General features: G+C 56.6%; 1 protein-coding gene across 6 annotated transcripts in view; it reads right to left on the reverse strand.

Annotated features, from left to right (window-relative positions):
- Positions 1 to 15,695, reverse strand: part of SEC16A (SEC16 homolog A, endoplasmic reticulum export factor) — a 41,109-nt gene that overhangs the window by 11,237 nt on the left and 14,177 nt on the right. For all 6 annotated transcript variants that reach the window (XM_049895784.1, XM_049895786.1, XM_049895788.1 and 3 more), the window contains exons 4-21: positions 13,016 to 13,113; positions 12,692 to 12,818; positions 11,975 to 12,173; positions 11,484 to 11,658; positions 10,381 to 10,523; positions 9,690 to 9,751; positions 9,441 to 9,579; positions 8,822 to 9,067; positions 7,166 to 7,263; positions 6,682 to 6,763; positions 6,366 to 6,483; positions 6,128 to 6,239; positions 5,817 to 5,922; positions 4,732 to 4,872; positions 2,306 to 2,419; positions 1,906 to 2,098; positions 1,046 to 1,288; positions 245 to 327 (exon numbers count right to left, since the gene is read on the reverse strand). In XM_049895784.1, the coding sequence (XP_049751741.1) occupies positions 245 to 327; positions 1,046 to 1,288; positions 1,906 to 2,098; positions 2,306 to 2,419; positions 4,732 to 4,872; positions 5,817 to 5,922; positions 6,128 to 6,239; positions 6,366 to 6,483; positions 6,682 to 6,763; positions 7,166 to 7,263; positions 8,822 to 9,067; positions 9,441 to 9,579; positions 9,690 to 9,751; positions 10,381 to 10,523; positions 11,484 to 11,658; positions 11,975 to 12,173; positions 12,692 to 12,818; positions 13,016 to 13,113 (2,479 nt within the window). The remainder of the gene's footprint in view (positions 1 to 244; positions 328 to 1,045; positions 1,289 to 1,905; positions 2,099 to 2,305; positions 2,420 to 4,731; positions 4,873 to 5,816; positions 5,923 to 6,127; positions 6,240 to 6,365; positions 6,484 to 6,681; positions 6,764 to 7,165; positions 7,264 to 8,821; positions 9,068 to 9,440; positions 9,580 to 9,689; positions 9,752 to 10,380; positions 10,524 to 11,483; positions 11,659 to 11,974; positions 12,174 to 12,691; positions 12,819 to 13,015; positions 13,114 to 15,695) is intronic.

Raw genomic sequence — 15,695 nt, forward strand, 5'->3', positions numbered from 1 at the left:
CACCTGTCCTCACACTACCCAACTATCTCCTCCACTTTCCCGATCAATGCTTTTCAACAATTCTTCCCATTTTAAGGACTAAAACTATTTTAGAAAAGCTTTCTCTTTTATGTAACAACAACTTGAAATATAATTTCATAATCTTTGTTATTTTCTCTCTACTTAGAATTTAAGAAAAGGAACTCAATGAATTTTACAGAAAACAAATAGCTAAAAAAAAAAAAAAAAAAATGTGAGAGAGTACCAGATTAGCAACGTTTCCACCAAAATCCTCTTCTGTCGCCTCCGAGAGCGAGTTTCTCACGGGTGACTCCCGTGGCAGGAGCCCTGTCAGGAGAAGCGAGAACGATGGTCAGTTCGCCCTGCTGGATGCCAGGTGGACGCACAAACTGAGAGACACCCCAGTCTCCTCGTGGACTTCCACCACGCTGTGATTTTCAGAAGCCGAGGACGAGACTCAGCCCAGACGAATGGAAATACTGTTTCTGTCAATGTCGTCTAGACCAGAAACAAGGGGCGGGTCTGACTTCAGTGCCGGCTTCACAACGTACTGTGCGCTCAGGAGGAGGTCTGAACACAGAGCCTGGGGCCCCTCAAAGCCACCTCGTCTGGCCCTGAACGTCTGTCTAAGGTTTGCGTGACAGCAAACAGCCAAGTCATGTGAGAAACCAGTGCTGACATTCCTACTTTGGCGAGAGTCTTACCCAGTCGCCTTTAACGTCCAGAATTTTGGGTCTACACGGAGACATGAGGAGCCACAGTGGCACAGTGGTTAAGAGCTCAGCTGCTATCCGAGGGGTCAGCAGTTTGAATTCATCAGCCACTCTTTGGAAACCCTATGAGGCGGTTCTACTCTGCCCTATAGGGTTGCTCTGCGTCGGAACTGGCTCGACGGCAGTGCTTTGGTTGGTTTAGACACAGACATGTGATGAAACTTGTCTCAAGATCACGGGACTTGGAAAGTCTCTCCCACTAGTCACCTCCCTGAACATGGCTTAGGCCCCTATGCTCTGGTGGCCCACCCACACTGCACCTGCAGACCCACCTGGGTCCTGATGCCTGGGCTCGTCCTGCTGGAGGCCAGGGGCGCCTGCTGGTGTACCTGGCACTGGATACGCCCCTGGGTACAGCACTGTCAGATCAGGCCGCATGGGCTCTGGGAAGCCAAGCGCGGACCCCGGAGGGGCACAGACAGGCCCTGGCTCAACAGGGCCGGGGGGTGGCGGCACTGGGAATAGCGGCACCCTGGTGGGGCCGGGCTGCTGCGTGGCGGGGAAGGTCTGCGGAGCTGCAAGCACAATGGAGAAGAGGGTTGGTCACTAATGCGAACAAGCGGCTCTTTCAGAAAACGCAGCCCCGGGCCTTCTCACGGCCACATGCCGTCACAAGCCAATAACTGGAACTAAGTGCCAACGCCGCCATCACCACTTTGTCAGCTTGGAGGGGCCAGAGCAAGCACTTCAGGAGTCAGCAGGGTGGATGCCTGTATCAGTCACCGAATGTAACAGGGGCAGACAAGGGTGTTGCCAGCACAGGGGCACTGAGCCACGCACCTGCCTGGCTCACCCAGTGATGAGCAGGGAGAAAGAACAAGGTCCGGGGAGCCCCTCAAACCTCGACGGGGGCACAAAACATCTCATCTGGTCCCGGATAGAAAACCATAGCAAAGGAGGCTCTGGGGGGGCTCCCCTGCTCCTGGGGGGCCTCATCTACTCCTGTGGGGCCTCACCTGCTCCTAGGGGGCTCTCCTGTCCCTGGGGGGGACTTCCGTGCTTCTTCGGGGGGCTCCCCTGCTCCTGGGGGACCTCCCCTGCTCCTGCCGGGGGCTCCCCTGCTCCTGGGGGACCTCCCCTGCTCCTGGGCTCGCCTGCTCCCGGGGGGACTCCCCTGCTCCTCGGGGCTCACCTGACGGCAGCAGCTGCACGCTGGAGCTGGAGAGCTCAGCATTCGGCAGGGGCAGCACCAGCAGCGGGTTCTCAGCGCTGAGAGCTGCTGGCTGCCCGGGGCCTGGACCATCATACTGCTCCACCTCGGAGCTTGGCGTGCTGGGACGCTGTGGGGGAAAGGCTCCATCCTGCCGCCAGACCCCAGCGCCCTCCTGGGGAGAGACAAGCAAGGGACCCAGAAGCCATCGTCTGTTACTTCATCTGCACATGGTGTCCTGCTACCCACCCCGGGAGTCGGCAGTCCTGACACCTGAACCCCTCCGCAATGACACCACTCAGCTCAGACTCCTTCAGTGGGCAATGACAGGGCTGCAGCTCCTTGTCCTGTGAGAAGCGTCCAGCCCCAGAGCCGTGCCCACCTGTATCTGCCTCTCCACATGCTGCAGCTGAACCAGCCAGGCGGGCTCCACAAACGATTCCTCTTCTGGCTTCTCCTTTAGCTGAGGATCAAAGAGTCGCAACCGGGAAGCTACCTACAAGCACAGACGATAAAGGCCCGTTACCGCCAGATGGTGGAACAAAACAGCCTTCTCAGAACTTACTGTGGCCTGGAACAAACGCTGCTCCGTGTTAAATTGGAGAAAACCAAAAAACCAAACCCAGTGCCGTCGAGTCGATTCCGACTCGTAGCGACCCTATAAGAGAGAGCAGAACTACCCTGTACAGTTTCCAAGGAGCGCCTGGCGGATCTAAACTGCCGACCTTTTAGTTAGCGGCCGTAGCACTCACCCACTACACCACCGGGGTTCGGAGACAAAGGCTTAGTCGGTTCCGACATGTGCTCATGTGACATACCCACGTGATGCTGGACAGCCAGAGAGACAGCCTGGGACTCAAGTGCTCACTAGAGGTGGCCTACCGATGCACCTGCACGCACAGCAGCACCCGGACCCTTCCTGGGACCACGGCACCTGCTTTGCCAGGTCTGTACAGACCCCGTGTACATTGATCAGCATGCTTGACTAGCTGTGAACAGACGTAGTTCCTGACCTAGCTTGAAAAACAAAAGTAGGCTTCATTTCACTTTGTACGTTTCTAAGACATGAATGAGAACTCCGGATTCTAGAGGTCTGTCCTCCACTGCACCTCAAAGCAGCCCCCAGAGGGCCATCCAGATTGCCTCGCCGGGGTGGGCAGTGGATGCAGTTATCCCACAAGCCCTTCTATGCTCTGAGGCAGGAGGGTGTGGGGAGACTGCGGGTGCAGTAAGGGGGACTGTCCTCTGTGAGCCCCGTCTGCTGGGTCCCCCTTGGCTGGCCCCCTGGCCAGCAGACCCAGCCCCTCCCTGAGCAGCAGTGCGTGTGGGCTCAGTTCTGCACTGACAGACCCAGCTCCCTCACACATGTGTGTGCCCTGACACCCAGCACCATCAGCTGGGCCACTCCAGCTTGGGGGCCTCTCCTCTGAGCTGCATTTTCCTCACCCAGCCTCTCCTGTCCCCTTGGATCAGGACTGCTGCTTGCTGAGGGGACTTCCTCCAGGGGACCCAGGGTGCTCTCACCCTGGAAACCACCAGGCTCCCAATTCCTCAGGTGAAGCCTCTCTGTTCAAACACCTGGTGTGGCTTTGTCCCCTGCTGGACCGACTGGCACGTGGCAAGGACACTGCTGCCTGCACCAAAAGGTGACGTCTGCAGCCTGTGTTAACCAGGCAGTGAGTGGGGGCTGCTGGAGCTGGGGGAGGGGGCAGGGACCCTCCGATTATCCTCTCTGCTTCTGTGTGTATCTAGAACTTTCCACGAAAAGAGGCTGTAAAGGCATCTCAGCAACGTTTTCAAATCGACACTTTTGGGTGAAAGGACACGTACTAACACGGCTGCTGTAACGTAACCACCATTTCACAAAGGTTCCACTGCCACTATGAGGACAGCAAGACAATGTCCACAGATTCCGACTGGATGGAGGGACCGCCTGGGGGTGGCCTCGCATGGGGGGCCGCCTGGGGGTGACTGTACATGTGGGTGACCACACGTGGGGGGACCACCTGGTGGTGACTGCATGTCAGGGTGACCGCATGTGGGGGACCATCTGAGAGGAGACCATGCGTGGGGGCAATACCTGGGAAGTAACCGAGCGCGGGGGTGTGTCACCTGGGGGGTGACCATCTAGGGGGTGACTGAGAGTGGGGGTGGCCTCCTGGGGGGGTGACTGACCGTGGGGGTGACCACCTGGGGGGTGACTGAGCATGCGGGTGACCACCTGGGGGGTGACTGAGCATGGGGATGGCCTCCTGGGGGGGTGACTGAGCATGCGGGTGGCCACCTGGGGGGTGACTGAGCGTGCGGGTGACCACCTGGGGGGTGACTGAGCGTGGGGGTGACCACCTGGGGGATGACTGAGCATGTGGGTGGCCACCTGGGGTGACCAAGCATGGGGTGGCTGCCTGCAGGGTGGCAGCAGGTAGACTGAGGCCTGGCCTCCCTGTCAGTGGCTCCTCAGGACAGCTCTGAGTCAGCTGTGCCAGCCCATTTCACAGATGAGGAGACTGATACTCCTGGCAGTGTGTGGGGCTCCAGCGTCAGCTCTTGACCACCACACTCAACTGCTTCAAATCAAGAATCAGCAGGGACACAGGGGTCTTTCTCATGGACCCTCACCACTAAGTCCCTGCCCGAGCACAGCCCCTGAGAGCTCCTCACTGACCCTCACCGCTAAGCTCCTGCCTGGAGCACCACCTGAGGGCTCCTATGCCATCATACACAGCAGCTGCCCAGAAGCAGGCTGAGTGCTGCGACGCCATCGCCCCCAGCCCCGCCGCACCAACCACAGGCCTCGCAAGGACGCACCTGGATGAGCTGGCTGATAAGCACAGTGGAGTGCGCGTGGGGCCGCGCCAGGATGCTCTTGGCGATGGCCTCACAGTAGTGGAAGGCTTGTGTAGCCAGCCCCATGTCAGCCAGCCGGCAGGCGTAGATGAACTTATACACCTACGATAAACAGAGAAAGCTCAGCTCTCCTGCCTGGCCGCACAGCGTCGTCAGCTGGGAAATCTGCAATTTCCTGGACCACTGAGCAGCCCCCTCCCCACCAACAGTGCTACCAGGCCCTGTTCCATGAGACAGTTCAGGACCAAAGTAAGCAGACTAGGCCTGAGAACGCCCCTGTGCTTTCTCCTTCCCCGCCCTTCACGCAGCCGTTGGGGCTCCCCTGCGAGAGCCAGTGCTCTGCCAGGGTTTCAGCAGAGCACACGACACACCAGGCGGGACTGCCCCAAAGTGCACATAGTGCCTGTGCAACACTCTAGCACACACTCTTTCTTCCTTGAGGACGAGACCCAGACACAGCTCTCAGCACATCTGATACTTGGAGCCTAGTGCTCAAGACTATTTTATCATTGAAAATATTAAGAGCCAAAACGCAAACAAAATCTTCAATTCAGTGTGGTCCAGTTTTAGAGCATTACAGATCAAATGTCTTCCCAGAAAGATGAATTTCCAAAAAGCTGCGTTGTTCTTTGTAGAAGAATCCAAAACTTGTAGGCACCGACTACCAGACATTAGAGCTAAAGGTCCATACCCTAACCAGGGGCCGTGGCCCAGTAAGCAAGGTAAACACAGGCTTACCTGTGGCCACTTACTAATCTGCAGTGAACAACTCCACACAAGCTTCAGTGAAATTACTTACTTATGACCTTGCTTACTAGGCCATCCAGCCCTATCAAGGACTATACGTTTGAAAAGAGGCTTTGGTTCTGTAGGAGGGTGCTGTGTGGTTGGGAGAGAGGCAGACGCCAGCCATATCTAGAAGCAGAATCTTTGACGTGGTGAAAAAATGTAGAATTGTTCACTATTGATGATCTGGTAAGCAAGGTAAGCTCTGTGCTTACCTTGTTTACTGGACAATCCGCCCCTGCCCCCCACCCCCCACCTACCTGAAAATGAGGCAGGGAGCAGGTGTGGGCCCCCAGGGACTGAGCATACTCATAGGCTTCTGTTCTCTGAATGGCTTCATTGGTCGCAAACTTCAAAAACGGCAAACTGTCGAGGAGAAAATTGTCTTGATTTGAAACTGCTGCCAACTACTGGTGTAATTCGCCCAGAGTGTTCTCCCACACTTGGTGCCAGGTGCTGGAGCCAAGGGCAGCACGGAAACGCAACCACTGTGTGTGTGCAGCCAGCGCAGGGTGGAAAGGGGGCTCCCGCTTTATGGAAGAGGGGCCTTCGCATCCGCCTGGCTCCTCACCTGTGGTTCGAGCCCATCAAGACCAGTTTTGAAGTTTTCTTCGTGTAGACGCCAAAATCAGCCTGGGCCATAAGGTAGCAGAAGTGTGCAGCGTCTAAGAGGCCTTTGGAGGCTGGAGAGACACACAACAGGCCAGGCCTCACCACTGGGCCTGCTCACAGACATCCAAGAATTCAAGCAGAAAACACGAATGCCTCGTGGCTCAGTCCCCTGCAGCGCTGACCACCTCAGCCCTTACCCAGCGTATCACCCATCGTGGCCATGGTCCTGGACTCCACCTCCATGTTGTTGTTCAAGTTAGACAAAACCATTGCGAGATGCGGCCTCCAGTCTCCCCACTTCTCATCCCCACAACACTGCAACATGGAGAGACAGAAAATAAACCACCCTGACCTGTGGGCGGTGCTTCTGCTCCTGATGGCTAAGCCCTCTGAGCACAACCAGGAAGCAGGGCTAAGTACCACACACAGACCTCACGCTGACTATGACATCTGTGACAAAGGGCCCTCCAAGCACAAGAGCACACCCAGACCTCCCTCCTCACAGAAACTCACTGTGGAAGCCGCCGGCATCCGCCCAGACATGAGCTGGTAGACTGTCTGCAATGGATCGTTAATGGGCAGGCTGTTGGCAAACCTAGGCAGGCACAAAAATACAAAGATTCAACTTGGGCTCAGTTTAGAAAATACACCTTAGGTCTGATCTTAGCCCCTTTATTTAATGACTTAGTGGAGGACTAACCTAGGCAAACTGCAAATTTCGGTAATTTTTCTTAGCTGTCAAAGACGAGGACTACAGAATTCACGCAGATTTATTGCAAGTATCAACGCAGTTAGAAATAATTTAAAAATTTAAAAACTGGTCAACCATACAGCCCAGAGAGGAGGGCCAGTGGGCACAGAGTCCATGTGCCATCACACTGCCCTGGGGGCAGGGCCACGGCACCGCCACGTACATGCAAGACCCCTCATCTCCCACGACAAAGCGCCAGTGCTGACCAGCCCATGGGCGGGGCGTTTTGAGCGTGGGCTTCCCCACCTGGTCATGACTCTGGCATGTGTCCGGCTGTCCATCTTGCTGGCCAGGAGCAGAGCGTGACCCCACAGGCCGTTCTTCATCGCAGACTCCAGCGCATCCTGCAAAGCACCTGGCAGTTAATGGAGGTGGGAGTGTGGGCAGGAGCATCAAAGCGCTCACAGGACAGGCAGGGGCCGTGGACTACGTTCCCTTACCCTCACGGGAAAGGAGAGGACTCAACCGCGGAGGGACAAACAGACGCAAAACCTCCAACACACTTGTTCACAGCTCACAAGTGAAAGAACATCCAGCTTTCTCTCATTTTCCTGACTTTCCAAGTTCCTATGATAGTGGGTCTCTGTCTATGTGCACGTGGTCTTAGTTACTACTAAACACACTTCCAGCACAGGAGACCAAAACGCAGATTCCGAAATGAAAACATCGATAAGCAGGGCTGGCTTCTTACTGTGAGAAGGAGCCCGTCACTGGGATCCCAGCTCAGAGTGGCCCCTGGACTCCCCATCGCTGGGACCCCAGCTCAGAGCGGCCCCCAGGCTCTCCATCACTAGGACCCCAGCTCGGAGTGGCCCCCAGACTCTCCATCATTGGGACCCCAGCTCATAGCGGCTCCCAGGCTCCCCACCACTGGGACCCTAGCTAGGACCGGTCCCCAGGTAACCCACTGCTGGGACCCCAGCTAGGACCGGTCCCCAGGTAACTCACTGCTGGGACCCCAGCTAGCCCATCACTGGGACCCCAGCTCAGAGCGGCCCCCAGGCTCCGCTGGCACCTTCTGAGCAAGACAGGGCCTTTACGAGGGCAGCCCCACCTTTATCCCAAATAACATGGCTGACCTGGAACTGGCTAGGAGGCAGGAAGGATGTAACAGCAGTAAACGTTAAATCAGATGGGTTACAGGATCTAAATCAGTTGTCATTGTCAAGAATAAAACTGCTTATTCATCAAATATTTACTTTCTTCTGTATCCAGGCCATCCCACCTCAGCTGCTCAGAGCCACACACACAAGTGCCAACTGCCAGCTTGCAGGCACCTCAGCCCCAGCGCCTGGATGGGTGCCTTCCAGCCAGGACCCTCCTGTGGGCACCCTTTCAGCACCGCTGCACCAGCTGTTCCACTAGGGTCACTCTGGCCCCTCCACCCCCAACTGCTCCCCCTGCCCTGGATTCCTGCTCTGGTGCCCCCCTACTCCTCACAGCAGCAGGTCCCGGAAGGAGGGTGCGTACCCCTCGTGGCTCCCCAGGCTCCCCACCAGCTATGCCCTCCAGGCCCAACCTTCAAACCTCCTCTGCCCCCTGCAGGCCTTGCATGGCGGAGCCCTCAGACAAGGTCCCTCCTCCCAACTCCCAGCATCCCAGCACCCACCCAGCTGGAAAGACCAAGGACGGGTTGACTTTCTGCCTCCCCAAAATGTTCTGTTGTACACAGGGTCATTATGAGTTGGAATCGACTTGATAGCACCTAACAACAAGGCATCTCAGGCACAGCCCAGCAGAGCCAGGGCACAGGCATCCGTTTATTAAAGGCCTGAGCATGGACGGTAGATCTGCAACTGCAGTGTGTCCCCCAAACCACGACTAGAGCCTTCTGAGAGAGGACACACACAATGTGGAGCCGCGAAGCACACCTGTGTGTCCCCAGATCCAATGACTGCTCACCTTCTTGCGGCCGTAGAGCAGCAGCTCTCTGAAGCGCTCGGTTTCTTTCTCGAGACTGCTGGTGCTGGCTGCCTGGCTGTCCGTGAGAAAGGAGAGCTGGGCTTCCCCAGATTCTTCCTCCTCCACTTGTTCCACGGCTTCGTTTGTAAAATCAATCAGGTTTGCCTCGCTGGGCGACTTCCCAGGAAGCCACGCAGTTCTGTGGTCGCGTAACAAGAGTTCCGCGATGTCAGTCCCCACCACGGTCTGCGGGTCGGAGGGGTGAGGAGACAGTCAGATCGTGGGCAGGAAGGACCCTGAGCAGGTCTCCTCCTGAGCACGTGCTGAATACCCACGGCACAAAGCACCCTCTCCAGACTGGAAGGAACATGGGCACAGACCCTGGGGCTGGCTGAAAGGCCGGCAATGGCTGGGCAGAAACCCGGCTTCACCCAAACCATGTGGTCTTATCCCCACCCTCCAGACTGCTCCCCAGGTGCCTGCCGAGTGAGCCCATTCCCAGGAACACCATCACTGCCCACAGCTCAGTATGCAAACCCAGCACAGCGCCCCCAGGAGGGAAGGGGGCTCCCCAGACCAAAGGCCAACCCGAAGGAGCATTCCAAAATCAGAAACATACCCCATTCTGCCTGCACAACAGAACAATAAAATTCCAGAGAAGGCTGGCAGACTCTTTGTCGATTATATTTTCATCCTGGAAACACTTCGTAGCTTTCTGCTGTGCAAAATTAATAACGTCCACTTTGTGGGTGTCGTCTCTGGAAAGAGAACAGACACTCAGTGCGACGGCAGCACCTGCGCCCCAGGGAGCATGCCCCGCAGCGGCCACTCCACGCAGATACAGTAAGACCCCGCAGCGGGCACGTACTTGCCGAGCGGCCCAGGGAATGAGCGCAGCTCCTCCTGCTCCGGGGTGTGCTGCAGCAGTGTCTGCAACGAGAGGGGCTGCGACTCACAAGGGGCAGGTGCTGCCGACAGCAAGCAGTCGGAATGGAGGGAGCAGCCCTAACAGTCCAGAGCGGTGACTTCCAGACTATTTCAAGCACTAAGATTCATTTTTTCTCCAAAAATTCTGAGAGAAGACCCCAATACACACCAATGAAGAGCCCGCTTGGCATGCAGCCAGGCTGCAGAACAGGGTGCCCACGCAGTCCCCCTCGGGGCTGCAGCACCCACCCACCTGGCCACAAGACTGGGACGCAGCACCAACTCTCCACAGAGGCTGCTCAGCCACTCCTCAGCGGGACGTTATCAAGAAGCATGAACAAAATAAATGTACATGGGGTTCTCTCCCCAGAATCAAACACGAAGACAAAGATGGAAGGTGAGAACACAACCAAGCCCGAGTCTGCTCAGCACCAGCGCAGACGCTTGCAGTGCCGGCTTCTGGGGAGAGGCTGGAGCAATAGAAGAGAACGCCTACAAAGCGACGGTTCACAGGCAAACACGTTGCCCAGAGTCTTTTCTCAGTGACCCTGACTCACAACTTGGAAACACCAGTCTCCAAGCCCGCGGAGGCTGGGGCTGCAGGACAGCGGGGCCACACCAGCCGCCATTACCTCCATGCTGTGCACTTCGACCAACGCTGGCTGTCCCTCCGAAGGCAGGTTTGGAATCACCTTGATGAGTTGCCCACCAGGACCAAACCTGGCACAGACGTGAGGCACTGAAAACTTCTCAGGAGAGCTTGGTCTCGACGGAGCTACATTTAAATAAATTGAAAAAGAAACAATCAGCTTGCTACTTTTCAATGCATCCGAACTAGACCAAAGGCTCGGATTTCCAAGGTGCCCACGTGATGAAGTCACAGACAGGGAAGCTCAGGTCATCGTGATAAACTGCATTTCAACTGACTGAAAAGCACTAATGACTTAAAAAAAAACCTTATCAAAATGTAGAACTCTGACATGTCTCAGGAAAATGTTTACAAAGTGCTAATAACAAAAGCTTCTAAAAAGGAAACCACCTTTAATAAAGCCCATGAAGGTTTTTCAATGTGAGGAAGCGCCAAGAGCCCTCCACCGCTCTAGTTCCATGCTCTCGGGGTCCCTGGTGCTGCTCAGGGCCACTCAGTGTCAGGCTGTCCTTACCACAGAGCAGCCAGGGGAAAGGCAAAAAGCACAACTCCGCAAATAAAATGCTAAAGAAGACCTTAAAGCTGAATTTTAACTAAGAATGAAAATCCACCATTCGGTAACTTCACACGTATCTTGCAGTCCTCTCGGAGCCAGCATTTGACCAAGGACTTGGGGGAGTTCAAACTGTGACATGCGAGCAAACCTGCACCTGGGGGCTTTCTGGAGGAATTAAAGTCTCCCCCAAACTACATGCCTGGGTGGCCAGCGTTCGGGGGCACAAAGAGGCGCCAGTCAAAACTTCAGATAAGGTCATCTGAGAGCTGTGCTTTGAAACCACACAGAGCAGCGTCTGGTCGGTGCGCCGGAGCCATGCCCAGGGGACACCCCAGCTCCTCAACAAGGTCTGTGCTAAGAGGGCTGGGCTGGCGGGGCAGGGCCATCCTTGTCCTATGGGAAGAGCCAGCCGGGCCACCACAAATGCTGACGGCCAAGCCAGTGTCCTTGCCCTGCCCCTCGTGGACCCAGTGTCCCTCTGTGCTGTGAGGACGAGAGGTGCTTGCCTGCAGCGTCGTGCCAACACCCACCTGCCCCAGTGGTGGACCAGCTGGCTCCTGCGGGGTAGCCATACTCAGGGAAGGCCTGCACACCATTGAAATCGCTGCCGTAAGTGCCGTAGCCATAATCACCGCGAAAGGAGCCCGGCAGAGCCGTGGGGTCATAGGATCCAGCAGTCACGTTGTGATTTCTGTAAATCTGACTCTTAAAAACACGAAACAAAAAGGTAAAATTAAAAACAAGTTCACCACGAACACCAGGATCACCGAGGGGTCTAAGCTTGTTATCAGAACTATTCGAGGATAATCGTGTCCTAAACAGAACTGGCTCCACGTGCTTCTTTGACGATCTTCACAACTCAGTCACCTCCCTGGTTCTCTTTCAGTAAACCTTTGCCAAGGCCCTGCTCGCAGCGTCAGCTCGTGTGCCAAGCATGGCCTAAAGGGCACGAGTCTCGCAGAAGGGGACATGAGATGGTTTCAGGTGGGGAGGCATGCGTGCTCTGTGCGGTGGCGCCCACCTGCTGCGAATGGGCGCTCACGCTGCTGCGGCGGCTGTGCAGGCTGGGGGCGCTGTGCAGACTCTGCGCCGAGTGCTCGCTGTGGACACTGCGCCTGTCCCCCTCCTCCCCATACGGCTCTCGGTGCAGCTCTGCATCCTCCTCGAAGCTCGACGTGAAGCGGGGGTCATACCGCCAGGGGTCATCGTACCTCTCAGGTCTAGAGGATGCGTGGAAAAGCAGCAGAGGCCAGGAGGGTGTGGGGTGCAGCCCCAGGCCAAGAGTAAATCATTATGTAACAACCCAGCCCCCACCAAATCCTTGCTGCTCCCCACTCTCCCCACTGCGAAACATAACCTTTAGAATGTCAACCACAAAACCCATTCCTGCCCAAGTTACGGAAGACACGACGTCCAAGTCACGGTACATCAAACCCAAGGATCAGACTCTTGGGACGAGTCATCTTGGAGAAACATGCCACGATCCCGTCATGCCATGGCCTCACCTTTGTGCTGTTCAGGCCACGAGGAGAGGAGCCAAGGCGGCCAGTTTTCCTCCATAGCCCAGTAGGGCTCAGTCCACCTTTCCTCTCTCAGGCACTGACCAGCACTCCAGCAGCTGCTCCCAGGAACCCAGAAGAGTGGCACCTCTTTGGTACATCACAAGGACACGAGGACACAGAAGCAGGAGCACCTTCTGCTTTCCTGCAAGCCTCGCAAGGGAAGTGTATTTACCAACCTGTCCCCATACGCATACGGCTCTTTCCGGTACGGGTTGTACTCAGCATCGTACCAGTACCTCTGGTCATAGGCGCGGGCACCCCTGAATCGAGAACCGTAGTGATAGCGATCCCAGCGGCCTGGGTCTACAAGTGAGGGATTAACGGATTAGTACAGTAACTGGGAAAACAGAACCACCTGGAGTTCACTGAAGACACTGCCCCCCTAGCCCTGGGCTCAGGAATGCTCAAGGACTCAGAGATGGGCCGGAGCCCCTGCAAAGGGTGACCCGGTCCCTGGGGTGAGAGGCTGGCAGTGGCTGACCGCTAGCTTTCTAACCTACCTCCGTAGTCATACTGGCTGGAGTAGTAATTTGCATAGTAGTCGCTCTGACTGCTCCATCCGCCTTTGGAGGTGTAATATCCTTCAGGGTACCCCTGCCTAGAAAACAAACAACAAGACAAATAACAACCAAATCGACTGGCATCCACCAAAGCACCTCGGCTATGAAAACGTTCTGGCTAGAAGATCCTCAAGGGTAGCAGCGATGAGGGGAGGGGCACCCCCTCCCCACAGCTCAGGGAAACAGCCTGAAGGAGAGAATCGCCCATGTCTGTGCTCTCAGTGCAACACCGTGGAAAACGCAAAGCCAACATCAGGCTCCGTGTGGTGCCGAGGCATGGCCGACAGCAGGGAGCCATGCTCCTGGGGGCAGAGCTGGTTGGCTCAGACGCCTCCCCTTCTTGGAGCCCAACACAGCATCTCATGCTTACGTGAGCCAGACTGAAACTCGCGAAGCAAGCCAGTCAATAACCCGCTAGAGACAGGGCTCGAGTGAACGGCCCAAGACCTTCAGACCATTGCAGAGGGGGAGCCCTGGGCATGGAGAGCCCTGGGCACAGGGAGCACTGAGAAGGGGAGCCCTGGGAAGGGGAGACCTGGGCACGGGGAGCACTGGGAAGGGGAGCATTGGGCAGGGGGAGCTCCAGGCACAGGGAACCCTGGGCACGGGGAACACTGGGAAGGGGAGCACTGGGAAGGGGAGCTCCGGACAGGGGGAGCACTGGGCGTGGGGAGGACTGCACATAGGGAGTACTGGAAGAGGAAGTACTGTGCACGGGGAGCACTCGGCAGGGGGAGCATTGAGCAGGGGGCGCGCTGGGCAGGGAGAGCTCTGGGCATGGGGAGCACTGAGCAGGGGGAGATTTGGGCATGGGGAGCACGAAGCAGGGGAGCTCTGGGCAGGGGGAGCACTGCGCAAGGGGAGCTCTAAGAAGGGGGAGCTCTAGGCAAGGGGAGCCCTGGGCACAGGAAGCACTGGGCAAGGGGAGCTCTAGGAAGGGGGAGCAGTCTGCAGAGGGAGCACTAGACGTGTGGAGCACTGGGCAGGGGAGCACTAAGCACAGTGAGGTTCTAGAAAGGACTTAGGACATTTTTAACTAATACAAGATTTGACTTTCAAAATGTGACTTTTCTGTCCCCTCCAGGACAGTCACAGGAGTTGTGACCCTAGCCTGCCCCTTACCCTGAGCAGGGGAAGTGTAGCCTTGAGGGCAGCGGGGCCTGAGGCTCTGGCCTCTCCCTTCTGCTCACACCTGGCCCTTTTAGTGGCATCTGTCTGCAGAGGGAAATCCCCTGCGGAAGCCCACTCTGGGCTCTGGGAATCACCCCATCGTAATGCAAAACCAGGAAGGTGCGACTCTCCAGCTAAGACGAATTTCAGCAACCCTTTCGCACCAGGAAAGAGACAGTCACACACACGAGTGGTATGTTTCAACCCAACCAGCTTCCATGGTTATCTGACTGCACTGGGGACAAGACAGGCTAGCACAGAACACGGCGGCGTGACAGATGCACACATGCGCACACACGTCCCCTCGCCTGCCTGGCTGGGGCATGGACAGGAAGGAGAGACCCTCCAGAACCGTGGCAAACACTCAGGAGAACACAGCTGAAGGGAGAGGACAGGAAGCTGTGGACGCGTCACTGCTCCTGCTGTAACCTGCCCACCCTGAGAGTAATTCCTATGCTCACCCATGGGCTGGCAGGTGACGGGAACGCGGCAACAGCTGAGGAGCCTCTTGCGCTCTGCCCTGCACCTTACCTGCCCTCAGGACCCACCCGAGAACCCTGCTGCCACTGCTCTCACCTCCCCTGCCCTGAGTCTCACACCGCTCCCCAAGGCCTTGGAGATGGACAGAAGCTAAAGCACCAGAACTTCCCGACACTGAGAGTTTCTGGAGAGAGGAAAACCGCACGGCGCAGCTCATGTTCCAGCGTTCGTTCACACATGGTTCAGCGTGTACCTCTGAGCAGGGTACACTGAGGCCGGCCATGCGGGCAAGAGCTCACCAGAGACACAGCCTCCTGCCTTCAGTTCAGCACAAGGAACACGTGCATGTCCACAGCTTCACGGACAACTACATCTCTGTGTGACAATGCTGAAGAAGCAGCGTGCCCTGGAAGCAACCTTACCCTTGAGGGGACAGGCTACCCTCTAACATGGACAAAGCCACTGCAGGCGGCAGCTGGGAGAGGCCAGCAGAGGCAAACCCAGCTGATGGGAGCCACACAGCCTGCTACTCCACCCCAACTCTACCAACGACCAAACACAAGCTCTTAACTGGTATGAGAGAACCTGGCCTGCTCGGACACATGCTGAGCTCAACACAGGACACTGACGGCTCTTTCTGAATGCCTTCCTGAGTTGCAGGACAGAGATGCGCGGGGTCAGGGGCTCCACGTGCTGGGTGCATGAGTCCACCCACCTTCCTCTGCATGCTGCGGACAAGGACCACAGGGCGGTGGGCGCCATGTGTGCTCACACAGGGGCCAGCTTCGCGAGGGCCGGGTGTTAACAACACACGAACAGACGGCAAAAAAGGCTTGACTACCACAGGTAGTCCCTGACTTAGGACATATTTGACTTACGACGAGCCGCACTGTCATGGATTGAATTATGTCCCCCCAAAAATGTGTGTATCAACTTGGTTAGGCCATGCTTCCCAATATTGTGCGGTTGT

The sequence above is a fragment of the Elephas maximus genome, chromosome 9, assembly GCF_024166365.1.
Source record: "Elephas maximus indicus isolate mEleMax1 chromosome 9, mEleMax1 primary haplotype, whole genome shotgun sequence".
Classification (NCBI taxonomy): Eukaryota; Metazoa; Chordata; class Mammalia; order Proboscidea; family Elephantidae; genus Elephas; species Elephas maximus.